The 27,381-nt window shown below is 41.0% G+C and overlaps 1 protein-coding gene across 2 annotated transcripts in view; it reads left to right on the top strand.

Annotated features, from left to right (window-relative positions):
* PROS1 (protein S) overlaps window positions 1-27,381 on the top strand; it is a 93,694-nt gene that overhangs the window by 34,205 nt on the left and 32,108 nt on the right. For both annotated transcript variants that reach the window (XM_089682933.1, XM_089682932.1), the window contains exons 7-8: window positions 7,264-7,389; window positions 14,503-14,624. In XM_089682933.1, coding sequence (XP_089539059.1) covers window positions 7,264-7,389; window positions 14,503-14,624 — 248 coding nt within the window. The remainder of the gene's footprint in view (window positions 1-7,263; window positions 7,390-14,502; window positions 14,625-27,381) is intronic.

The raw sequence follows: 27,381 nt of genomic DNA, 5'->3' as shown, positions 1-27,381 counted from the left end.
AGCATTAACTAAACCAGAGGAAAGGGAGGAGCAGAGACAAAATACAGAGAACACTTAAATGCATATGACAGTCATGTGAAACATGACATCCCTAGTATGTATGAATGTGAGTTAGGGACTGTAGATTGTAAGCTCCTTGAGGGCAGGGATGTGTACAATATATATAAGTACCTGTACTAAATAAATAAATAGCACTATACCTAACTGTCATTGTGCATAGACTGACATCATACTTTGAAAAAAAAATGTTTTTTTTTAAACCCTAAAGCAAAAATGTAATATATTGCAGCTTACTAGTCCTTGGTGTGGTGGCTACTGTGGTTTTCTTTTTTCAAGCTTCTTTTACTATATTTTCACCTGGTAATCCAAGCAAATAACACACTTCCTGCCCCTGGGTGGTTATGTCACTCCTCCACTGCATCTGTGGAGAGAGCTAGGGTTTGTACCCTGCTCTCCTGATATAGACTCCAAACCTTTTCATATATCTTCATCTCTGTTACATTGGTTAGATTACATAACATAGCCATGAAGGAAGATATTCTTCTGTGCAGTTCCCAGGAAGTGACAAGGACACAGTATTTCTGGCAGGATCAACAGTTATTTTTTTTTTTACTTAAAAAAAACAAAACTAAGGCAGGCAGCACACCTGGCACATCTGTAAGCTGCAATATGTTACATTTTTATTCTTGAGTTTGGTTGTTCTTGAATATAACTGAATATTTCAGAGATAGTTGTATATTGTGAATGCTGGAAAATTATATTATGCCAGGTTCACATTTATCTATACAAGCTTTTGTCCATTTTTTTTTTTTGCATTTTTTAACATCCGTTGTAGTGTGACACACATTTTCATTATGCATTGCAGTGCATTTTTGGTGTGTTATTACACATTTCACTTTTGGTTTAGCCAATGAAGATTGATTTTCTGCAGTGACATTATTGTTGACTGTAAAAGGACTTTAAAAAGGCACATTAAAATACATTAACATGCACCATACTTGTGTTTTCATGTGATGCCATAGACTTCTATTGGCCTCACAGTGCTTGAAATGCATAGAAAAACAGGCATGCCTCATTTTTCTAAATGCAGCGCATAATGTGAACTGCCTCATTGGGTAATGTGTTCCTATGACACATCCATTGTTTTGCATTCTGATGAGCGTGCTAAAATACAGATACCTTACAGCCCATCCAATATTTATAAGGAATATCTACCAAGAAGAGTTCTCTACAAGATGAGAATTGCATAGAGGAAATCCTATAGATTTTAGAAGGAAGGAAATGCCCATAAGTCAGGTTACATGCCATTTCATTCTCTTAGTGGGTGTTCTGTAAGACTCCTGCATACACTATATTGTTCAAAGGTTTGTGGCCACCTGACCATGATCTATATAAACTTGTTGGACATATTGTATTTAACATAACTAGTGGTAGCAGTGCAATGGAAAAAAAGAAATGCTAAAGGAACACAAAATACTATACAGCAAAATACATGTGCTACACATGCAAATAAATCAATAAGTTACATTAGTGAATGTACAGTTCATAAAAACAAATAAAATGCTTCATGCAAGTCCGCCAAAAAAATAAATGAAAAAAGTCCTTCTGATCCACTGAACCACCATGTGATTAAATGAGATTAATTCCACAAGTGCCAAATAAACTTCACTCCAGTGTCACCACGTGCTGCAGAGAAGAACCTCCCTCAATTCAGTGGCACTCACCAGATATCGTGGCGCATCTAACATGATAGGCAATCGTGCTTGTGGTGTCAAATGTAATAAGACTCCTCAATCACTTAGCCCATCAGCAATTGAAGGCTGGTGGAATGGTAGGACATCCTCTAAAAATATTAACTCCGCCACAAGAAAGGGAATAAAGGAAAGCTCATAGCGTGATACAGCTAAAAACTATTTATTATAAAATCAGTAATAAACCCACATAATAAAAGTACAAGCATGCCCAACATCCACAATATCCTCAGAATGTAAGAATGCATCGTATATGTCACTTCTGGGGGGTTGTTGGACATCTTATTTCAAAACCATGGGCATTAAAATAGTCTTGCCGCCCCTTACCCCCCTTTGTTTGTGTAACAGCCTCCACACTTCTATAAGGCTTTCCTCAAGATTTTGAGGTGCTTTTGTGGCAGCATGTTCCCATTCATCCAATGGGAGTTCTAAGGTTCATTTAGAAGACTGGGTTCACAATCTGTAATCCAATTTATCCCAAAGCTGTTTAAAAAAAATTGAGATCAGGGAACTTTGCAGGCCTCTCGTGTTCCCCCACACTTAAAAGTGAAACTAAAGTCATGTTTTAAAAAAAAATAACAAACATGTCATACTTTCCTGCTCTGCGCGGTGGTTTTGCACAGAGCAGCCCGGATCTTCCTCTTCTTGTTTCCACTGCCGGCCCCTCCCTCCTGTCGGGTACCCTCACGGCAAGCGGTTTGCTATAGGGGCACCTGAGCAGGCATGCTTCCAAGCCACGACTCTGCATGTTCATTCACACACAGAGCCGTGGCTTGGCCCTGCCCCTCCCTCTCCTGATTGGCTCACTGACTGTGATTGATAGCAGCAGGAGTCAATGGCTCCCACTGCTGCCCCAGCCGATTAGTAGTGAGGGTCCCCAGAGAACCGAAGCTCTCGTGGACATCGCTGGATCAGGATGGGGATCAGGTAAGTGTTAGGGAGGGATGCACGAAGGTGAAAAACCTTGAGCCTTTACAACTATTTTAACTCATCAGACCGTGTCTTTATGGATCTGACTTTGGAACATAAAAAGCCATTCCCCAATCTGTTGTCACAAGGTTGGAAATGCATGATTGTCAGGTGCAGGAACATTTTTGGCCATATAGTGGACTTACTAATCACACATGACACTATGTTGTCACTCGTTGTAAGTGCAGGAGATCGTTACACTTTCCTAAAACTTAGATTTAGTCACTATTGTAGCACAGAGCTAGGACTGATCTGGCTGTTTGGTCCCAGGTTCTTTTACCTAATAGGCACACAGCAGCCAGGCACACAGTATTCCCAATCACTTGAGTCACAGAGCAGGCTGTGCATGTCTTTTTTTTTGTTAGACAACTGGGATAGGGTGAGTCTAGGAATACTCCAATAAACTTTAACAACTTGCAGTAGAGGACACCTAATCTGAACTATTCCTTCAGGGTGAAGGCATCCCCTTTAAATTGAAGGTAAACTGGTACTAAGCAGGGACTCCTCCGCAGAAGTGTAGTCCTGAATGTACAAAGGGAAAGCTCTCCCAAAAAAGGCCAAAGAAAGACTCTAGGTCCACAGGGCTGGTGCTCACTGTTTCCTGAATACTGTGTAGCTGCATGCAGTATCAGTTAGACCCTGTACTTGGATTGCCTATGTCCTGGATCCTTAGAAGAACTCTCTGCAATCTTCAGAAGGTTAGGCCAATGGTCCCCCAGCCAAAGCACAAGCTGGGACCCCAAAAAGGAATATTTCAGCTGTAGATAAAGGCTGGATCTTACTTCCTAAGGAGAAAGAGAGCTCTGTTCTGGATCCCAGCCTATTTATGCCCCTTTCAGCCCCTTGCTGGTCACTCACTTACCTGACCAAGAATTGGCAGAAGAGGCTTTAATATACAAGCCAGGGTCTGTATTCTTTCACCCATGATGTCCCAATACTCTTTGGGTTACAGGATAAAGCAATTGTACCTGCACAGGTGCTGTCTGGCAGAGACCCATGGTGCAGCGATTCAGCCCCCTTCCCACTCTCCAAATTCCCGGCCTCCTCCGCTCCTGGTACTATCTGCTTAGCGGGGGTGTTAGGCTGGCCAGTGCCTGCAGTGCCAACTCTGGGTTCCCGAACTAGCCAGAAGGGGGCGGCCAGGGGCTACAGGGGGGAACCGTGGTGGCTTGGTCAGAGCTGGCCAGGGAAGGAGAGCCTCCAGTGGTGCACAGAGACAGCATCTGCTCAGACATGGCCAGGGGCGGACTGACCATTTGGAAACTCGGGTACTGCCCGAGGGCCCAGGGTCAGTAGGGGGCCCCATGAGATGCCCCTGGTACCTTTTTCATAGGCTTTTTTGAGTTTGGGCAAGGACACAGGGGCCCCATGATCCCATATTTCCCGGGGGCCCCATGAGTTGTCAGTCCACCCCTGGATATGGCGTACATTATCCATGCTGGGGGAGAGGGCGGCGTGCGCTCTGTCCTTATCTTCATCCCACACTCAGTAGGACAGGCCTTTAGGCATGTTTGAGGCAGAAGCGTTGCAGCCTTTTTACAGGGCAGCAGAGTAGCCAGGGACAATTGCCCCCCTGGCCCAGTCCACACCTGAGCCTGCACCAACAGAACCATACTTAACCAAACAATGAATGCTCTCTCTGGCTAAAGAGATGCCAAACACTAAATTTAAACATTAGTAGCCTAGTGAGTTGCTACAATATAGTGAAGATTTTCCCACAAATGATACTAACTGTTCATTGCCATCCCACTTCAATATCCTGAGAAACTCCATGTTCCCTCATTTTGTCAGACACCCACATTATTTAAGATGACTTGAATGTATTTCATCTCCCCCTCCACAATTCTGCGTTCAATATAAAGTAATGATACATTTATCTCTACTGGCTTTGGTGAAGCCATCCGTCAGTGCCAGCGGAGACCTCATAAAACAATCTCCAGTAACTAAAAAGCTAATTCTGTTCAATAGAGGGAACCAGTCCTTTGTGATTAAGAGCCCAATTCTTCTCTCCAAATCTCCCAAGTCTTCCAGAGCAGCCAAGTATGACACATTTAGTAGTAAATCACTGTAATCAATTGACGTTCATTGCAGAGAATTTGAGGGAGGACACAGCAAACAGGCCTTACATAAATCTTGTATCTTTTATTCTCATCCCTGGGCACTAAGCAGTGATCATCCAGTATATCAGAATACATTTGTGTTCCTCTATTTGTTACCCTGCCTGTCTGCCCTTACATTATTATTTATTTTGTTCTCACCTTCCATTCTCTTGCTGTGTCTTTTTAAAGGAAAACTCTAACACTCTAAAAACATTTTTTTCATTAATAGGCATACAAGGACCAGACTATTTGCATAGTGCTTCTGATATTTATCCTGGCATTCTGTGCACTAGGCTACCCTCTCTGCCAATCCTTTATGATTTTTGATTACCTGGTCCCTGATTGCAATTTGACTGCAAGGAAACAGGGGTAGTTTAAATGTTTTGTTTGAAGGAAGTCTGACTTGACTTTTTGACTTCAACCCATATGCAACCCCTGAGATAAATTTTGACATTTAGGCCTCATTCATATGGGCGTACCTATCTGTACACATGTGCAAAGGGCTGTTTTTGCCTTCACAGGATGCACAGATGTTCCATGCATCCACATGCAAGCAGTCCCATTCATGTTTATTGGGACATGGTAGCTGCATAGACACCACCACTGGTCCCAATTTGACAGCTGTGCAGGTGCATGTCCCCAAACACACACTACTGTATCTGCGTTTGGGGACACACATCCGCAACCACCAAGCTGTTAAATAGGGACCAGCAATTGTGTCTGTGCAGCCGCTAGGTCCCAATAGGCAATAATGGAACTGTCTGCATGCAGATGAACAGAACACCGTGCCTGTGCATGTAGTGTGGGCAAAGACAGCCCATAACAGGGGTGTATGGATAAGCACGTCTGTGTGAATGAGGCCTTAATGTATCTAAACCTTTTTTTGTTTAATTTTGCATAGAGTGTAGAGGGTAAAAACTGCTGTCAACATTTTATTACTGTCTGTGTCTCCACTGGGAGATTCACCCTTTCCTTATGTCTGTGCAGGGCCAGGTCAAGGGATGGGCAGGAGGGGTGGCTGCCCTGGGCACAGCAGTTTATTGTGAGGATGGGGCACCCTGTGCTGAGTTCCTTCTCTTACAAGGCTGGCAGGAGTAGTGACAGCGACATTACTACACCTGTCAGACCAGTGATGAGAGCAGCTGGGAAGAGGTGCTGGTTGCTCACCCCCTAAGCAGATCCCTTAAACTTGCACATAATGACCATGACTGAGGGACATGCAGAATATCAAGGCTAATACTTACCGCCTAATCCATAAAAACCACCACCACCCTTCACCCTCCCCCACCTAAATAACCACACGACTCTCTTTTTTGGTGTAAAACCGGCCATAGCAGCCATTTATTTAACATAACTCTAACATAACACTTCTTACAGTACACTCAAATAATAACTGACAGTAATGATCCCAACCGGGTCCAAGGTCTTCGAAGGCACTGTTACTGACTTCAATAACTCAGCTGTAGCTGACACTCAATGAAAAGGCCCCCAGCCGCTACTACACCGCCTCGGGGACAATACTACAGCTACGTAGTCCCAGATACAGCCAATGAACTCCCACCTTACCAACGTGACCTTATAATTGTGAAGGAGCACCCATACCTACGATGGGCCCAACCTATAATCCACCAAATTGTCACTCCAGCACCGCCTTCAAAGACCCATCGACCCCTGCCGGCTGTCATGACAAAACAAACAGACAAACACCTCGGGACACAAAATGCCATTCAGGTCAAGAAACCCACACAAAACAAACAACAGGACAAACACAAAGAACAAACCATAACCAAAACAAAACAGCAAAACAAAATGAAACAGCTTCAGGGAGGGAGGGCGGGAGAAACCACACCCGTGCTGGCACAAGCTCCAACTGACCTCCAACAAGACCCAACCCCCCTCCTAATCCTGGCAAGACCACCCCTCAAGCTTGTGTACTCCAATCAGGTGAGTATCCACCCCCCTACCTCTTGCATATACTCCCACCCAAATGCATGCTCCACCAGTCATGCTGGCCCTCCCTTTTAGCTTTGCTCAGTCCAGGCCCTGACTGTAAGGGGCACAGTCTGGCATCTTTGCCCTGTGTGCTGGATGACTGTGTCCGTGTAATCATTTGGGACAGAATGTAATGAGAAATCACTTTTTCAAATAAACAAAAGGTCAGGGAAAACCACCCGTTTGGTGACATCTGTCACCGAGAGGATTTCTACTTGCTTTGCAGAGATTTCCTCTCTATTCTTTTGTGTCTCTTGGACAAGAAGTGCTAGGAAATATTTTTTTCACCCTTCCTTATGCTATCCAATACAATAAATAAAATTTGGCTTTGGATATACGTTTACTTAAGTTACTGTTCAGTTGTCAAGTTGATCCATTTGGTCTATCGGACTTACAGTCTATGTGTTTCCTGAGTTTGTGTTCTACAGGTAATATGTGTTTGTCTTCAACAGACAGAAATGAATGTGAACTAAGCCCGGTTATCTGTGGAGGGGCGAAATGCCGCAATACACCAGGGAAATATGAATGTGACTGCGACTCTGGTTATCGGTTCAACACTTCCTCCAAGATATGTGAAGGTAAGTCCTTCTTTGTGGCCACCTTGATTTAAAGGAGAAGTAGGATCAAAGTTCTTTTGGCTCTGCTTCTCCTGTGCAAAACTAAGTGTATCCCTGCGACCTGTATTCAGCCAACAGTGGGCTAAAGCCCTTAGCAAATTAAAAAATCAATATGTGTCGTGCTCCACTAACAATATACACAAATCAATAGGTGCAAGACCATATAATGAGTCCTTGATAAATTTCCATAATGTGATATTATCAATCACGCTAGTGCTACATAAATATCTTCACATATCAAGTCCTCAGAAAAAATCCTCAAAACAATCCTGATCTTATAGTGTCATATACATCAGGTACAGGGGCGGACTGACCATTTGGAAATTCGGGCACTGCCCGAGGGCCCAGGGTCAGTAGGGGGCCCCATGAGATGCCCCTGGTACCTTTTTACATAGGTTTTTTTGAGTTTAGGCAAGGACACAGGGGCCCCACGATCCCCTATTGCTCAGGGGCCCCATGAGTTGTCAGTCTGCCCCTGATCGGGTGAGAGCACAACCGGTGAAGGAGCACAGCATATATATATATATGCTGTGCTCCTTCACCGATTGTGCTCTCACCTGATGTATATGACCAAACCATTAACTGAGGTCATACAAGCTTGTGTCTCTTTAGTTGGGCTCAGATTTGGACATATGGATAAATCCCTGTATCTCAGATGGATGGATGGAGTTTTTTCCTTTTTTCCAGCAGGGGGTCTTGCCGTTATCAAGAGATCCTTTTCCTCAGTATGGATGGATGGATGGAGTTATCCCTCTTCCCACTAGGGGGTCTCTTAGCTCCTTTCAAACTTTTTCCTCCATATATGTGTATTCCATGTAATTAAAAGAAAATATATAGTGCCTTATCCTCTTTTTTAAAATATTTATTAAATAAATATAATGCTCTCACATCTGAAACAATAAAAAATCACCTTTGATACAATTTTGCTTAGTTTAGTAAGTTTTTCACACTCCCATCTACTTGCTGTATGTTATGCCTTTAAGCGTTGTGATGTCAGAGCCCCTCCCCTACGCGTTACGCCACCGGGTCACGTGGCTTCATCAGGGGAAAATTTATCCATATGTCCAAATCTGAGCCCAATTAAAGGGACACAAGCTTGTATGACCTCACTTAACGGTTTGGTCATATACATCAGGTGAGAGCACAACTGGTGAAGGAGCACAGCATATATATATAAATTTGGTGGACAATATTTTATTTATTTAATTTTCAATATACTATAGAAGACACTATAAGATCATGGATTGTTTTGAGGATTTTTTTCTGAGGACTTGATATGTGAAGATATGTATGCAGCACTAGCGTGATTGATACTATCACGTTATGGAAATTTATTAGGGACTCATAATATTGATTTGTGGATATTGTTAGTGGAGCGCGACACATACTGATTTTTTTAATTTGCTAAAGACACATTGGTATGGGTATGTGTAAGGTGTAGGCAAACCACATATTTAATTTATAATGTTATTTTATATATTAATGTATTAAATTAGTCACATATTTTTTAAAAATAATTATAATTTACTTAATTAAATTTATCAGTTAATTTAAAATACACCATAGTAGCTCACGAGAATCACACATTTTTTTAAAACAGTGGACTAAAGCCCGCTATCGGCTGATGCCACTAAGCCGGTTCAGGAAAGATCTCAACTTTACAGCTGGGATCCACCCAGAGGCCTGACTGACAGCTGGTGCAGCCTCTCAGTGAGCAGCTGAGAGCCTAACCCAGCTGCTCCCACCCCTTGCACAGTCCAGCGAGCATTGGAGGGGCAGAGCAGAGAGTCGATGACTGTCAGTTACTAAAAAACAAGAACTGGGCGATCAGCTGTCTTTGATTGCTCGGTTTTCAGTCTGAGTGGTGGCAGGGGGATAGATACAGCTCTGGACTATTGCTGCACCTACCTAGGCGAGTGTCTATTTTCAACTCCCATACTGCTCTTTTAAAATATGGAAATGCATAAAAACGTTTGATGCAGGATTAATTTTTTTTATTCAGAAAAGCTGTCAGATGATCTCATTAGAGCTCTCATAGAGCATGAATAAACACAGAAGACAGTCTTGGAAGACATGCATTGCATTGATCAACTCCTCACAATCAGATTTCCACATATATTTATTGTTGCTTTGAAGCCAATCTTTTTTTTTTTGGATAGAGTTTTTGCTGTCCGTATCACATCAGGGAGATTTCCCATCACTTCCTGTACAGGAAACATAACAAGACGTAAGATGAGATAAGGGAAGTCTTTCACTCCTTCTTCCATCCTTAGACACTTGACACTGGAACAGGTGCTCCCACTGACAGATTTTTCTTAACCTCTACACAAGCTAGATTTGAAAGTGTCTGGAGCCCTCTGGATCAGATATTTACAATCCTTCATCTGAACCTGGGGTAGTGATGGGGTTGTAGGATTTGTCCTGGGTGGAGCAATTTCTTACTTATCTCTACATCCTCTTCCTTTTCTTCCTTTTTTTTTCTCTTTTTTTTCATCACAACATGCCAAGAAATTTTTCTACAAATCACATCCAGTAAAAAAAAAGGCATAGGGCCATCTAAAATAAATAAAATGCCTCTGTATTCACAGTGTGTATCTGTATACATTCTTTCATGTATTCTCTCAATCAACATTAACTATTTTTAATCCTTTTGCTGCTATCAGCGGCAAAGAGGTAGGAAGGTTAGATTATATTTACTTGTTTTAAACTTTTTTTTTTTTTTTTTTACATTTCTTCAGTTGCTTCCTAGTTTCTGTCCAAAATAATGTCATACATCCCATGAGTTTTCATGAGGATTTTTTCTTTCATCTGGAGGAGGGGGAGGAGCTTTCTCAGCTAAGCACACCCTCCTGCCTGCCTGCCTGAACTAAGGGTAGATGGATTCCAGGAAGTAAATGCTACATGAATCATCTGCCTCTCCTCAAGATAGCCATGACTAGAAATGTTAGAGGGGTGTTTTTCAAAGTGATTTCTCAACAAAATAAAGCATGAAGACATGGATGGATGGGTAAATTTGCTTTGGATAGTGTTTTTAGTTTATGTTTTACTTTAATACTAATTACATTCCAGCTCTATAGGCTCATCAAATAATATGATAAGCTTAAAGCCAATCTAAGGCTTTGTCTTTTTTAGAAAGTGATTTTCCAACATGCAAGCTGGCATGTTAAATGTCTTAAAATAAACGTAATTTACCTCTTTGTAATCATAAAGGCATCTCAGAAGCTGGATATCTTATGCAGCGTGCTAGACAGTGATTGAGGAGGTGGAAGGAACTGAGTGGGATTTTACATGATTTCCCTGAGCTCATGTAGATATAGAAACTTGCTGTCAACTGAAAGGGCTATTTCCTAGCAGCTATAGCATCAGGGTGACAACACTGCAATGATTTTGCTGCACTAGGGAAAATGTTGTTACCATAAGGAAGGACCTGTAAATAATAAAGTGGATAAAAATGTAAAATGGATCAGTTTGATGTAAGAAAGGTATAAGATGCCACTCAACCAACCCGATCCATGTTAGGTGCAAATGACGACCTCAGCCAGCGCTGCTCCAGTGATCACGCCATCTAACGTGTTTAACCCCGCCCACTGGGGCTTAGTCATAATGGTCAGTTTGATGTAAGTAATCTTGTCAAGTTGTGTCCATCTTTCAAAAGCCTTGTCTATCTACAGGCCTTTTTTTCCAGTGGGAATGTGGGGGAATGCAGTTCCAGCACTGAATGTATGTAATGGCAAGGAGTGCTGGAGAGACTATTCATGCTGGCTGTTGGGGGATCTGTTGTTGCTGCGGGTGATCTCTTGATGATTGAAGGGTCTATTGTTGCTGAAGGGTACATTGTTGCTGGGAGGGATCTCTTTTTGAGTGAGGTGTCTGCTGTTGCTGGCTGCTGAGAGATCTGTTGTTGCTGGTGGGGGTCTATTGTTGCTCAAGTGGGTATGTTGTTTTTATTTATTTATATTTTATTTATTTTAGGTACTTATACAGCGCCGTCAATTTATGCAGCATTTTACATATATATTGTACATTCACATCAGTCCCTAACCCTCAAGGGGCATACAATTTAAGGTCCCTAACTTACATTCATACATACACATACTAGGGACAATTTAGACAGGATCCAATTAACCTACCAGCATGTCTTTGGAGTGTGAGAGGAAACTGGAGTACTCAAAGAAAACACACACAGGCACAGGGAGAACATGCAAACTTCAGGCAGGTGGTGCCGTGGTTGGGATTTGAAGCAATGACCCATGTACTGCCAGGCGGAAGTGCTAACCATTTAGCCAGTGTGCTGGCCATCTTGTTGCTAGGGGTTCTTTTGTTGCTGGCAACAGGGTATTTTTTTACTGCTTTTTATGTTTTCTTTAGTTAATTCAATACAAATTACTTAACATCACAAAATGATATTTATTTATTAATTACAGGTACTTATATACGGCCTTCAATTTAAGCAATTCCATATATATATATATATATATATATATATATATATATATATTATAGTACATTCACACATTCACATCAGTCCCTAACCCTCAAGGAGTGTACAATCTTGGTTCTGTATTCACCAAAAGATGTGGCTCTGGTAGGTGGATAGGCAGTGGAATCAAAGGATGGATGATGCTTGTAGGTGGGTAGGGAGTGGAGACAAGGGGTGACTCAGAAGAGGCGAGTTCCTGCACCTATTCTCTGAGAAAAAAAAACCCTGTTTTTGTTTGTAGTTTGTAATGATATTTTCAAGGAGATGTCCATATTTGTTCATTACACATGTAGATTCGGCTTCCTGCTATGTGGTTCTACACAGTAGTTATGTCATATTAGGGGTTGATTTCCTAAACTAATATAGTGTGTGTAACCAGTTTCAGGCCAGTTCATTCTGCAATTCAGGGACATCTACTGCACAGACTGAGAATTCCTTTCTTCCTCTCTAGTCTTCAGCGCAGAGTAAATATACTTTCCAGCTGACAGACTGGGAAGTGTGTCTGAGAAGCAGAGGGTCTTGGGACTTGGGACATCATGGGGAGGCAGATATATTCCCCTGCAGCAACCGTGCTGGAGGCTTGGCGAGGGGAATTGGAGGCTGACAGAGGGAAGAGTGTCTTTTTCCCTTTTAAGACCAAGCCACGGCTCCACCGTCCAGCACAGTAAGCCTTTTCAGCAGTCCAGCATCAGCCAGCACTATGGGACGACTCTCAATGTTCCAGGGACTGCAGTAATCTCCAGAAATAGGATTGACCACTGCTGAGGCATCACTACCCACTGTCTTGATCGGTTGTCAGGAGGCAATCCCAAACCACTTTACTCTGCCAGGATCCTGACCCTCCACAGTGGATTTCAGTTGTGTCATCTTCCAGGGGTCTCGTGAGTGGGTGCAAGCCCAACATTCTCCCTGATACAGTATAGCCACTGCAAACAGACACCGTTATCCCCCTTTTTTACCTACATAAAGGTTTCAGTTGGGGAATACCTTTTGCTATCCCATTCACACTGCTAGTTGCCATTGCACAGTGATACCTTTGTGCCCCACTATAAGCTAGCTGAAGTCCAAGGACACATTTACCTCCAGGATTTCTCCATTCCAAGGATTCAGTCCCCAGAGTTTGTCACTGTCTTTTTTTTTTAATTGATGACATAGCACTTGATTACCTTAAGATGAAACTCCTACTTAGGTTTCATAGGTTTTGCTTTATTGGTTTCTTTGCCTGTAGCAGCAGGACTTAGAGGAAGCTGATTGATTAAGGGTCTCCTCTTCCCCCTCTTGTTTCTGGACTCATAAGTTTATTTAGGGTTGGTTGGTCCTGTATTTAGGCATATTGATACCATCATTTCTACTGTATATCTTTGTGACTTTGATGCTATATTTTGAAAGTTGGGGAATACCCACAACTAACCTCTTTTTTTTTTTATCTTCTGCTGACTTAATAATCTCTAGTAAAGCATTATCTTGTAAAGTTATTCTTTTGAGAATCTCTTGCACTTGTGTTTGCAATATTCCTATTCAACCAGGTGTGTCAGGGGGGTAAGAGATTCTTGGAGTTGAGGCGCAGAACAGAGAACCCAAATTAATCAGCAGCACCTTTTGTGGGTGGCGCTTCATGTGTTTACTTAGCAAAGCTAATTTTATTTATTTTTTATAGGTACATATAGCGACAACAATTTATGTAGCGCTTTACATATGTATTGTGCATTCACTTCAGTTCCTTACCCTCAAGGGGCATACAGTCTAAAGTCCCTAACTTGCATTCATTCTTACATATACTAGGACCAATAAAGACAGGATCTAATTGACCTACCAACATGTTCTGGGAGTGTGGGAGGAAACCGGAGTACCAGGAGGAAACCCACGCAGGCACAGGGAGAACATGAAAACCCTAGGCAGGTGGTGCCGTGGTTGGGATTTGAACCAATTACCTTAGTACTGCCACTGTTCACTTAGCCTTGTAAATAAGCTGTCTGTGTTTACTTTGAATCACACCCATGCACAGGAAATTAAAAGAACAAGCTTTTCACTTGCACATGATTGGATGATTAAAATGAACACAGCTTCACCTTATTCAGTTAGCTTAGCTTGATAAGGGAGCGCGCTTCCGCCCTTAGAGGTCTAGCGCATGCTCCGAAACGCGTCACTATGCATGCTGGTCCATGTACGTCATCACGCTGATGCCGACGTCGCGCCTCAACATAGGTTCCAGACGCCATCTTTAGGAGACTCCACATGCCGGCCGGCTTCTCTCCTACATCCACGATCCTCTGAGTGCAGATGCGGCTGTCAAAGCAAGGATACAGCCATTCCCCCATCTTCTTGAGCCTGCTTTATACATACTATATGTGAGTTGTTCTACATTTGTTACTCATTAAAGTTACCTATACTGCACTTAGAGGCGCTTCTGCTCTTCTCACCTTATTCAGTGAGCTAAGGGAGCATGCATTTTTCTAAATGATAAATCTCAATTCCTTTAGTAAATCGACCCCTATATTTTTCCATTTGAGGGAAGCGAATATTCACTGGCTCCTAAATTCTGCTACAATCAGTTCACTCCTACATAACTCACTAGTTTTCTTTTTAATTTGCAGATGTAGATGAATGTGCAGATGACATCTGTAGTCAAATGTGTGTTAACATGCCTGGAAGTTACAAATGTTACTGTGAAGGAAGGAAGAAGTTTAAGCTTTCGGAGGACAAGAAAAATTGTGAAGTGAGTACCCTGTTATGCTTTTCAGCTAAATCCAATAGGTTTACCCCTCCCTAAAGCAGAGATTCCTAAAACTGCATGTGAGGGCAGATACTGAAGACCGTCTAGGGTTAGACCCAGGTCCAAATTTAATCAATTCTTGTAAATATGTTCAAAAATAGACGGGCAGTTTCAATGTAACTATCATAGCTAGGCAAAGTGGGACTGATTCACTCTGGCTGTTCATTTTTCAATGGAAGTTACACTTTGCAAGAACATTTTCTTAATGAATGAGGTGAAGCTGTATTGACTTCCAACATCCAATCATGTTTATGAAAAAAAATCTGTTTTTGTTACAGTATTTTCCTTGCACGTGACTAGGTAGTCTTTGCAAAGTGAACTTCACCATATTCACTAAGTTCTCTGGATCGAATTGCTTTGCAAAGTGCAACTTCCCCTACAAAGTGAACAGCCTATTTACCTTTAGTAAATCAACCTCAGCGTTTCCAAAAGTATATAAATCAATCAATATATAGTTTATACAGTATGTGATCAAGAAAAAATATATATAAAAAATTGTACTAAAGGTTGTGGTCCATGTATTACTACTTGTCACCACACAATGCAAATACAGGTCATATTTTGTTTTTTTCTCTCAGCAAAAGGTTCCCTTTGAAGAATATCTGGGCTTGTTTAAAGGACAAGTACAGGAAGAACAGTTTAATTAATTAATTGTGGACCAGTACAAAAAGTGGGCAGAAGGGTTAGATCTGGGAATGAGGCCACAAAGCTATGTCCCATATACTACATCACGTCCTCCAGGTTTCTCCCCAGAGATCCCAGAGCTGCTGACAAGTTCTGTGCTTATAATCACACTGGAAGAAACACCATTAAAGGACCAGTTCACTACTATTCTATTGATTGTATATTTGTTTCAATTTCAAGCCCTGATAAAGTGGGCAGTTTTTGTACCCTCAAAATGTGTTGGATGCTCTTTTTCGATTATCTCTTTGACCCTTATTGGAATAAAGCCATGTCTGGACCTTTTAGCAGTGATATGGTGCTTCAATTTAGATTTGTGTTATATTTCCTTTATTAAATTAGCCCAGAGAGTTATAATAATGTGCAAAGTGCAATGACAATAGGAATCAGATTCCATCTTTCATCACTTTACAGCAGCGAGCACAATATCGTTTGTAGCTGATATGGGTTTCTGGGCTCCATTCACAAAAACATCTTGTATGCGGTATTTAGGTGTCTGGACACATTTTCCCTAAATATTGAATGCGATCCTAAAACTGTCAGTTCACTGTATTGTTTTGTGATATTTAGCACAAATGCTTGTTAAATACTGCACAAAAAGGCGTTAAACTCAATTCACAGAAGTAAATAATTAAATGCACACAGTAATTCAGCAGTGGTCCAGGCATGCGGTATTTAAGGAGTGTAACAATATAATAGCCAATTTGAGTAGTTTCTGTCTTTTTGGTTTTCTCAACAGTACTGCATAGAAACCTAAATATGGAAATTATTAAGGTTGATTTACTAAAGGAAATATTTTTTTTAGTTTTGGATAGAGAGGAGGTGGATTAGGACACCGGATCTTACTGTTGTCTGTGCCCCCATTAGATTTACCCTCTGTATTTGTCCTGTTTACCATTATCAGTGAAAGTGAAAGCAAAAGACAATCCCAAATGTTGGGTTGTCCCCAGAACAGTAACAGAGAGGAAATCTTCCAATAGGGACACAGATGGCAAAGAAAATAAAAAAAACTGACAGGGGTTATAACCCTCCATTACTCTATCCAAAATGAATGAATATAGTATCAAAAATCACACACACATATAAATACCCTTCTTCCACCAATAAAAAATAAACATTGTATTTTTTATTGGTGGAAGAAGGGTATTTTTATGTGTGTAATCTTTGATACGATTTTCATTCAATATTTACAAAGATATTTTGTATTTACCTAATTTAATTTAGTTGTTTTTGATACACTACGTCTTCCCTTTGAAAGCAGCTTCCCTGATCTAGTGAATTGGCATCTTTCTACGGTTTAAACCATTTTATCTCTTTATTAGTAATAAAACCTGACAGGGGTTCTAATCCTTCTCTACCTCATCCATCCCACTAGATATCATATGAGATAAAATACTGCATGGTTTCATGAGAAAAAAACTGCATATTTCTGAAAAATACCGTATGTGGTGTTGTAGTAGCGTTTTTTTCTTTTTGCGAATGTTAAAAAAAGTTTGAAAAATGCTGAGCGGTATTTTACCCCATTTCTTAAAGTGGATGATACTGCTTCATGAATGGAGCCCATTATCTTTACTTTATTAAAGTGATTGTAAAGTCTTTAATGTTATTATTTTTTACAACAAGCTATACTTGCAAAGAGCAGACCTGAGCCTGCTCTTCTTGGGTCCCCTGACGCCACTCCAGGCTCCTCCTCTTTTTGGTGTGACACCATAGAAAGCTGCTTCTTACTGTGCCACACCTGTGTGCACAATGTCAAGCCATGCTGCCTGCGTCCATTGACACAAACAGCGAGGCTTGGCCCTACGCTCCATCGTCACAAGATTTAAATGACAGCAGCAGGAACCAATGGCTCCCATTGCCCTCAGCAAAGCCTGTTAGAGTGGGGAGAAGAGGAAAATGTCTCTGCTCTCATGCACAGTGCTGAATCAAGATCGGGCTCAGGTAAGTATTGGGGGACCTAAGGGGCAATACTTTAACCCAGGGGAGCTCAACCTATGACCACATGTGGCCCTCGGACCCTTCTGTCAACCACTTATCTGTCCCTCGGTCCAGTGGTGTCCTCACCAACGCTGGTTTCACCAGCCGTCCTCTGTTCCTGGTGCCGGCATCTTTAGTGTGGGCACCCGTCAGTGACAGCTTGCAGCTTCTCAGCCAGGTGTACACTGCGTATGCATGAGAAGCGCTGCGCTTTGTGAATGGCCCCGTAGTCTTTCGGGACCTGTCATGTGTCCCAGAAGACTACAGGAGGGGGGGGGGACAACTTCCGCTTCCAAATGCCAAGGTGATCGTAGCGGAAGTGGGATTGGGTACCTGTCAAATTCAGCTCCCAAAAGTGCCAATCCTTAATGGGGAGCAGTAAACAAAGGTTTACAGCGGGACTTTCCCTTTTAGGTGGAGCTCTGCTTTAAGTTGCCCTTGCTCATCAAAAGGTTGAGCACCCATGCTTTAACTTAAACCTTTTTTTTACCGTAATGCAAGGAATGCATTAAGTTAACAAATGTTTAGGCTTTAGAACCACTTTAAATCAACAAAATATGTAGAGATATAACTCGATAGGGCAGCTTACACACTGCACTTATCTGTTCACTGCAATACAATCCACTGTGTATCACCCTTCCTGCAATATAGAGGACAGGCGGATGGATTGGGCTAATAATCTCCCTACCTCCTCTTCTCACACAGCCTTCAGTAAAGTGTCATTGCAATGTGTCATCATGCATCAAATGTTCTCCCTGCCACAGCCAGTTAACTCTTCCACCCAGCCATTCATTCCCTCATCTCTTGGACTGGGAAGCAAATTAGTAACATCATTTCCTGAGTAATGACCCTGACTGCCAGGGGTCATTGACCACACTGCAACACATCGCTGCAGGCCATTGTCAGTTATTGAGGTCTTCATGAGATGCTGAAGCTATTCATCTAAATAGAAGTCACAGTTACAGGTGTTACTTGGAGTGAGAAATGTAACAACAGGTCACTGAGGGGGATTCTTAATTTGCTGGAGGTCCTAACTGAGTGATTGGCGGAGTGCACATTGCATTGCTTGAGGCTGTTCAGTATTGCCAGCTGCTGGAACAAAGAGGTATGTTCATGAATCATTAGGTGCTCCCTTAGTGACCTTATAACGTCTTCTGATTACATTTCTTCTCAAAGAGGAACTTAAACTAGGAATTTTTATTTGTTTCAGACAGAGTGGGGAAAGATCAGAATCTCTGTTAGACCTCCCCTCACGTCCTGTCCTGGTGACAAAACAGGAGTTAAAGGGAAATTCCCAATATTATTACTATTATTATACAGGATTTATATAGCGCCAACAGTTTGCTCAGTGCTTTACAATATAAAGGGAGACAATACAGCAACAATACAGTTCAATACAAGAGGGTTAAGAGTGCCTGATCCTGGGAGCTTACAATCTAGCTTGATACAGAAATAAAAACCTGCCAAAGGTTCTGCAATACTGCAAATTTAGTACAATATACAGGTGAAACTCGAAAAATTTGAATATCATGCAAAAGTTCATTTATTTCAGTAATGCAACTTAAAAGGTGAAACTAATATATGAGATAGACTCATTACATGCAAAGCAAGATAGTTCAAGCTGTGATTTGTCATAATTGTGATGATTATGGTTTACAGCTCATGAAAACCCCAAATCCACAGTCTCAGAAAATTAGAATATTGTGAAAAGGTTCAATATTCTAGGATCAAAGTGTCCCACTCTAATCAGCTAATTAAGCCATAACACCTGCAAAGGGTTCCTGAGCCTTTAAATGGTCTCTCAGTCTGGTTCACAATCATGGGAAAGACTGCTGACCTGACAGTTGTGCAGAAAACCATCATTGACAACCTCTATAAGGAGGGAAAGCCTCAAAAGGTAATTGCAAAAGAAGTTGGATGTTCCCAAAGTGCTGTATCAAAGCACATTAATAGGAAGTTATGTGGAAGGGAAAAGTGTGGAAGAAAAAGATTCTGGAGCACTTCATGTTTCCTTCCGCAGATGAGCTTTATGGGGATGCTGACTTCATTTTCCAGCAGGACTTGGCACCTGCCCACACTGCCAAAAGCACAAAAACCTGGTTCAATGACCGTGGGATTACTGTGCTTGATTGGCTAGCAAACTCACCTGACCTGAACCCCATAGAGAATCTATGCGGCATTGCCAAGAGAAAGATGAGAGACATGAGACCGAACAATGCAGAAGAGCTGGAGGCCGCTATTGAAGCATCCTGGTCTTCCATAACACCTCAGCAGTGCCACAGGCTGATAGCTTCCATGCCATGCCATATTGTTCTATGTACAATCCTTGTTTTATTGATTGCATGTAATATTCTAATTTTCTGAGATTGAGGATTTGGGGTTTTCATGAGCTGTAAGCCATAATCATCACAATTATGATAAATCACGTCTTGAACTATCTTGCTTTGCATGTAATGAGTCTATCTCATATATTAGTTTCACCTTTTAAGTTGCATTACTGAAATAAATGAACTTTTGCACGATATTCTAAGTTTTTGAGTTTCACCTGTATATAATATGTAAGCTGCATAGTGCATGCATTTTTATAACTGGGTTATACATGCATAATAAGCAGTTGCAAAATAGAATAGGATTTGTTTATACTATGAAATCTTAAAATATATTAAAACAGTAAAAGAAATTAAAACCTTTACTAAATATCTGTAAAAGGAATATAACTATGTTGTAGCCTCATTAGGAAAGTTTATAGGTTCCAACTAAATTCCAAATTACATTTGCATAAAGAAATTAAACCCTAAAGTATACAACTAAACAGGACTTTAACTGCACAACACCAAGAGAAGTTTCTATATAAAAGCAATGACATTTTATTCCATTATTCAGTATAAAAAAAGCCCTAATAAGGGACTAGATTAAACTATATAAAAAATTGTACTGTGTTCTTTTGAAGATTATGATGAAGATGTTATGAGTGGAATCTTGTACAAGCAGTCCCCGGGTTATGAACAAGATAGGTTCTGTAGATTTGTTCTTAAACTGGTTGTAAAGGCTGAGAGTCTGCTTCATTCTACGCATAGATACCAATCAGCTTCCATTTTTTTTTATCAACACTTAATTGAACAAGCTGAAGTTAGAAGCTGATTGGCTACCATGAACATCTGCACCAGATTTTGCACTCTCCAGTTTTAGTAAATCAACCCCACCAATGCAGGGCATACATGGGTCAAATTCTGAACAAATTTTCTTTAGAAAATCGGAAATTTAATCGGAAAATGAATCCAATGGTGCCACCATTGATTTTGAAATTCGGCCAACCAAGCCTTCAATTTCACCTCATGTTGCTAAAGAAATACATTTTTGTGGCTGGGAATCTTCTTTTTTTTCCAGGTCCAGGTCATTGATTAGAAATTCCTTAATTTTTCAGAAAAATTTCCAACATGCCCGATCACTCAAATTCGATGGCCGCACGAAAAGCAGCTGATGCTGTGGCCCACTGAAGGTGCAAAATGTTAATGAAAATTCTTAATTAAGACTCTTGAAAGTAAATTCTTTCAGAATTCAACCCATGTATTACCTGCATAAGTCCCAGCTGTCAATATGACACCCAGGAATTGCCACCAAATGCAGCAGGAAGATAAGCAACAGGTGGAAAGGGACAAGACATGCTGTGTACAGCCTGTGTACTTCTATAAAAGTTTTTTGGGCATATGTAGCACATCCAAAATCTAAAACTGGTTAAACAGTCATAAATACATTAAATGTGAATTTGGAAGATGAAAAGAGGTATCTGGGGGTCAATAACATGGCCTCTAAAGCCTATAGGAAAATTGAGCTCTGGGACAGGATCAGCAATACCCTGCAGTACTTTAAAACCCAACTCTACCTTTTTCTGCATTTAAATAGAAAAGAAAAACATAAGAAAAGCAGCTTTTGTTGGAATATTTATGCAGACTAACTGCTCTGTGATCCAATGCCAACCCTTCTGGACTGAATTATGGTCAGCGTCATCAGCCCATTTCCCAGTGTGTTATCACACCAGGCTAGCTTACAGTACATCTGGACTAATTGGCACCTACATATCATTATGTGGGCACTGCACAGTCCAGGAGTGAGGACCACCCTCTGGTTCTGCTGCAGCAGAAATGGTAGGACATCACCAGACCCACCTGAAAACTGAAGCAAATTGTATGTATAAAGGACTTTTTATTAAAGAAGTAGGGAGGATTGGGACTGTAGCAAAAGGGGAGGTTTAAGTTTAAATTCATAGAAATTTTTTTTTCTCCCCTAGAACATTAGAAAACTGGTAACGGGTCTTTCTGGCTATGGGATAGACCAATGCACTTAAAAATGGAGGCCTGCTCCGGAATCCTGTTCCCAATATACATTTCATGACACAGTTTACAAAGCTGACCTTTTATGTCATGCTTTCTAATTAAACTGGCCGTCTTTAACTGCAATATAATGACAGATTATGCAAACGAATACCTTGAGAGGGGATCTCAGGTTTTGAAAAGGGAAGTATTATAGCTGTTCTGTTTCTTTTTTTATCACCAGAGTTTTTCACAAGTCGTTCTCCCCAGGCTCTGCTCTTTTTATTTCTGTTAAGAATGCTTCAAATGCTTGGCACATTTTAAGAGGGACTTGGCAGACAATACTCACCCAGCAGGCTACAGTATTGTATAATTCCTTCTAAGCTCTGGCATCGAGGCTGGCACGTGCCAGTATCTTGGATCCTGATTAAGCCCCTGAAAGCTCCTGGGGTATAGCTTGCAGAAAATAAGTATTCCAGCAACCCAGATTAAGCTTCCATGAATAACAGTTTTGTACTGCACAGCACAGTGAGAAACATTGTCTGAATGTAGAAAGCTTGCATAGGTGGTGCTGCTTGTTTTTATGCTTTTTATATTTTCACACCCTCTATGAGTGTTCTCTGGAATATGCTCAAGTATCTAACATGAAAGTGTTTTCTTTGCCCATAGAAACCAATCATATTGTACCTATTAGGTTTTCAATGCAGGAGAATGGCATAGCATAGTGGCTATGTGGTTAGCACTTCTGTGGTGGTAGAGTTCTGAGTTCAGATCCCATTCTTGAGAGGGAGCTTGTACGTTTTCCAGGTCTGGATTTCACATAGCTAACATAGGCCATGGCCTGGGGGTTGCAGGACTGTCTGGGGCACCAAACACCCACCCTGGCATCATTTTGCTGGCAGTCAGTAATACATTCCTGTGTTATAAAAGGTTCCAATCTGAAATGCTTCCTGCCAGTGCATTCTGTCTGGGTCCTCATTATTGTTTTTTCTGCAGTTTTCATATTATTGTTGAAATAATTTTTGTTGGGGAAATTGTGTAATACATACTTATACTTCACCAGCTCCAGATTTAAATGCATAGACTCAGTAGCTCTTCAAAAAATCTAGACACCCTTAGGACTTTCCCCTATTAGCAGCTTACAAGTTCATACAAAAATTAAAATCTCTGCTATTGAACATTTTGCCAGCTTTCCCAAGGCACCTTATATCCTTGTAAGCTGATACTAAAGAGGAAAAGACTAAGTGCCCCTGGATTCTTCTTTTAGATGCTACTTACAAATAATTAGAAAAGAAGACTACCGAGATCTGGCTGCAAATGACGGCTGGCAAATGATCTCTAGTGGCATCCTGATAGGATAGCCACCCTCCAGAAAACTGTTAGTGCCACACAGAGTAGGTCAACTGTTTGACTTATTCTTATAGTTATTAGTTTTACATGTACTGATGCAGAGTGCACACGCTGTTTCTTTCAATTTCTCTGTACTCTGCCTTGTCTATCTATCATGTCCAATCTTGTTAGTGTGATACTAAAGCTGGCCATAGATGGAGCGACCACGGGTTGCAGGAAAGAAAGTCTCTTGATACCTCTATCAGTGGTCAGTCTTGTGAAGCAATTGCATTCTCCTGGCAGTGGGGTGGGGGGAGCTGTCCCCACTGGGAGAACACAGTGATTACTAATATCTGCTACAGTTGTGCTCAAAAGTTTACATACCCTGGCAGACATTGTGAAATTTTAGCATTGATATTAAAAATATGACTGATGATGCCAAAAAATGCTCTTTTATTGAATGATGATGATCATATGAAGCCATTTATTATCAAATAGTCAATATGTTTGTTAGCTTTTACGTGGAAGCACTGACTGGGCTAGATACTGAGCCATGGGGATCAGAAAAGAACTGTCAAAAGTCATGTGTAACAAGGTATTGGAACTTTATAAAGATGGAAAAGGACATATAAAGATGTCCAAAGCCTTGAATATGCCAATCAGTACTGTTAAATCACCTATTAAGAAGTGGAAAGTTTGGGGATCTCAATAGCTAAAGACCTCCAAACTTCATGTGACCTTCAGATTAGCATAACAACAGTGCATAGAGAGCTTCATAGAATGGGTTTCCATGGCTGAGCAGCTGCATCCAAGCTTTACATCACCAAGTGCAATGCAAAGCATTGGATTGGATGCCATGGTGTAAAGCACGCTGCCACTGGACTCTAGAGCAGTAGAGACATGTTCTATGAAGTGCCAAATCACGCTTCTCTGTTTGGCAATCCGATAGACGTGTCTACGTTTGGCAGTTGCCACGAAATTGGTACTTGCCTGACTGCATTGTGCCAAGTGTAAAGTTTGGTGGAGGGTGTGATTATGGGTGATTATGGTGTGGGGTTGTTTTTCAGCGGTTGGACCTGGCCCCTTAGTTCCAGTGAAGGGAACTCTTAGGTGTCAGCATACCAAGACATTTTAGACAATGTCATGCTTCCAACTTTGTGGGAACAGTTTGTTGGATGGCCCCTTCCTGTTCCTAACATGACTGTGCACCACTGTATAAAGCAAGGACCATAAAGACATGGATGAGCGAGTTTGGGGTGGAGGAACCTGATTGGCCTGCACAGAGTCCTGACCTTAAACCGATAGAACACCTTTGGGGTGAATTAGAGTGGAGACTGTGAGCCAGGCCTTCTTGTCCGACATCAGTGCCAGACCTCACAAAATCGCTCCTGGAAGAATGGTCAACATTCCCATAGACACACTCCTAAACCTTGTGGACAGCTTTCCCAGAAGAGTTGAAGCTGTTATAGCTGCAAAGGGCGGGGCCAACTCAATATTGAACCCTGTAGCTGGCCAGCTAAGACCAGTCCTAGGTTGTTAATATGGTTCACATATATGTGTATACCAAACCTGCCAATAACCTCAGTACAGTATATATGTGCATATGTTAAAGCCAAAGCAGAATCATTGCTGTGATTTATGTCTTTGATTGTTATATGACATTTTTATATTAATTGTGTTAGCAGAAGCAGAAAAGGAAAATATGCCTTTAAGAGTTAGTATAAGGTGAGCCAATCACAGCCAGCCTCACACTGTACAGAGCCTTAACCAATCCCAGCCAGTTTCACATTTATGCCTGTGTAAAACTCCCTGCTAGAATAGTTTAGAGACACATGCTCACCAGACAGAGGAGGAAACAGACAAAGTTCCAATCAGAGAAGCTCCATGGAAGTACAGAAGGCCAAATAGTTCCATCGAACTTACGAATCAAGTCACTGTAGAGTAATCATAATCAAATTTATAAATCCAAGTGAATTTATCAATCTATCGAAATATACAGAATGAATTTATCAAATCTATTGAACCTATCGAGATAAGCTATCGAATCAACCCAATGTAATACGAATTAAACCATTGTAATATGAAAGAAATAAGCCATTGTAAGCTGTTATATGAAGAAGATTGAAGTTATTAAAGAAGTTAGCTAAAGTATTCGGTGTGCTCTTTAAACCTACTGCATCCATAGAGCGGCATTGGAGGAATTACAGAGTAAAGTCAGTCTAATCAAACAAAGAAACAGCAATTGAATAATTTTTCTAATGCCACAGCGCACTAGGCACCAAAGGGTGCTGCGCCTGCCACAAACCCTACAGACTAAGACTGGGATGTCAGTAAATTTAATGTGTATGTAATGGCAGGCGCCCAGGGGCGGATTGACCATTTGGAAACTCGGGCACTGCACGAGGGCCCGGGGTCAGTAGGGGGCCCCAGGAGATGCCCCTGGTACCTTTTTCATAGGCTTTTTTGAGTTTGGGTAAGAACACAGGGGCCCCATGATCCCCTATTGCCCGGGGGCCCCATGAGTTGTCAGTCCGCCCTTGCAGGCATCCCAATACGTTTGGCAATATAGTGTATATACTGTATGTATATATAGTACATCTTCATCAGTGTTAATAAATCCTCTTTATATAAACCTATTTATGAAAATGATACAACTGGTCGTTTTAATAATGATTTGCAGAGGCATTACTATGCATTATTATTAAATAAAGGCCATTATGTCTCACTTCTTCAGGAAATGAGACTTTGTGACTTGCACTGTGTCTGTTATTTTCAACATTTAATATTGTTATAAATTTAGTTATCAGACTCACCCAAAGTTTACAGACAAAATGAAAATATGAATATTAATGCATAAGTAATCTTGTCTTTCAGGACAATTTCTTAATGACAGTATCTAGAAATATCTGTTCACTTTAATATGTACTTGTTTGGTGATACAGTATCTTCGGGCAAGGTTTGGACATGATAGCAATGTTCTAATTAGTAGAAGGAAATAATAAATAGATCAAGCAAGGTTTTAATTTCCTGTTGATATAATAAAGTGTACAGAAAACCTGTCTGATCATAGAAAAGTGTAAAAGCCCAACATCGCCATCTTGTGGATTGCATTTACATCACATATAATACTTTTTAGAAATGTGTAAAAAACAATAAAACAATGGATATATGTGCATTTTCATGAAACTGGGTACAGCACAGAGGAAAAAACATAATGCCATAGGGAAGGTAGAATAGTGTTTGAAGTTATGCATTTTTTTTCTCAAATGTGTTTTATGTATTTCCACCCCAAACTGAGGTTGTTGACAGAACTGTTAGCGCCATTTACAAGTCGTTGGTGAAATTTTAGAATATGCTGGTCGGTTTACTTTAGGTAGTTAAAGTGGTTGTGAAGGCTGAAGGGTTTTTTATTTTTTTTTTATCTTAATGCATTCTATGTGCAGCTCTTCCCCCAACCTCCCAAATACTTACCTGAGCCTGATCTTCAACAATGAGGGGGGGGGCAATCCATGCTCTTTGTGTCAACTCAGCGGAGGAGGAGGATCCAGGAGCATTGGCAGTAAACCCCAGAAGAGGAAGATTGGCGCTGCTCTGTGCAAAACCATTGCACAGAGCAGGTAAAAATAAAATGTTTGCTATTAAAAAAAAAAAAACGGAACCTTTACAATCACTTTAGAGAACACACAAAACAAATCTGCGCTGTTACAGTTATTATCCAATTACAACCTCATGATGAATTTATGTCCAAAAAAGGAGTTGCAGCCCCAAAAAGCTCCAAAAAAAAGAAGGGGGGGGGCAGTGCACTAAAGCATATCAATATATTATTTGTAGAATTGTTATTTTATGTAGTGCAGGCCTGTTTACGTAATATTGTATTGCCTGTTTTAAAACAAACACAAGAAATGTGTCTTGTTTTCTGAGCCACATTTTAAAACGTTGCCTGATTTTTATCCTGATTTGGTCGGTCACCTCTTGATGACAAGGAAGCATGTAGGAGTCAGTTAGAATGGTTATCTTGCTGTAATTATGAAACTGTCAGCCATTTTCAACTATTGAAAGTCCTACCTTGGCACTTTTTGCTAGTTAAGCTAGCCATACACGTCAAGAATTCTTTTGTTCAGTGTGCCAGCTGAACAAAAGAAATCTAATAGATTCCTCCATCTACATTAGCAGCTAACCTTGAGGATAACCTTGCCTGGCTAAGCTCCACACTTTGTGATCCTCCGCACCAATCAAAGCACCTCAGTGACCTGTAATGTGACTTTGATTGGACGAAGGGACTATGGATAGTAATGTTTAAAGGAAAATGCTTCAGAAAGTTGAGTTCTTGGAAACAAAGCAGGATCAGAGGAGAAATTAGTAGTTCTTGGGGATTTATTTTGAAGCTAATCAACAGTTCACAT

This window comes from Staurois parvus, unplaced genomic scaffold (assembly GCF_062004578.1).
Source record: "Staurois parvus isolate SC_StPar_1 unplaced genomic scaffold, SC_StPar_1.0 ptg000299l, whole genome shotgun sequence".
Taxonomy (NCBI): Eukaryota; Metazoa; Chordata; class Amphibia; order Anura; family Ranidae; genus Staurois; species Staurois parvus.
This window is presented reverse-complemented; position numbering and strand designations above follow the sequence as displayed.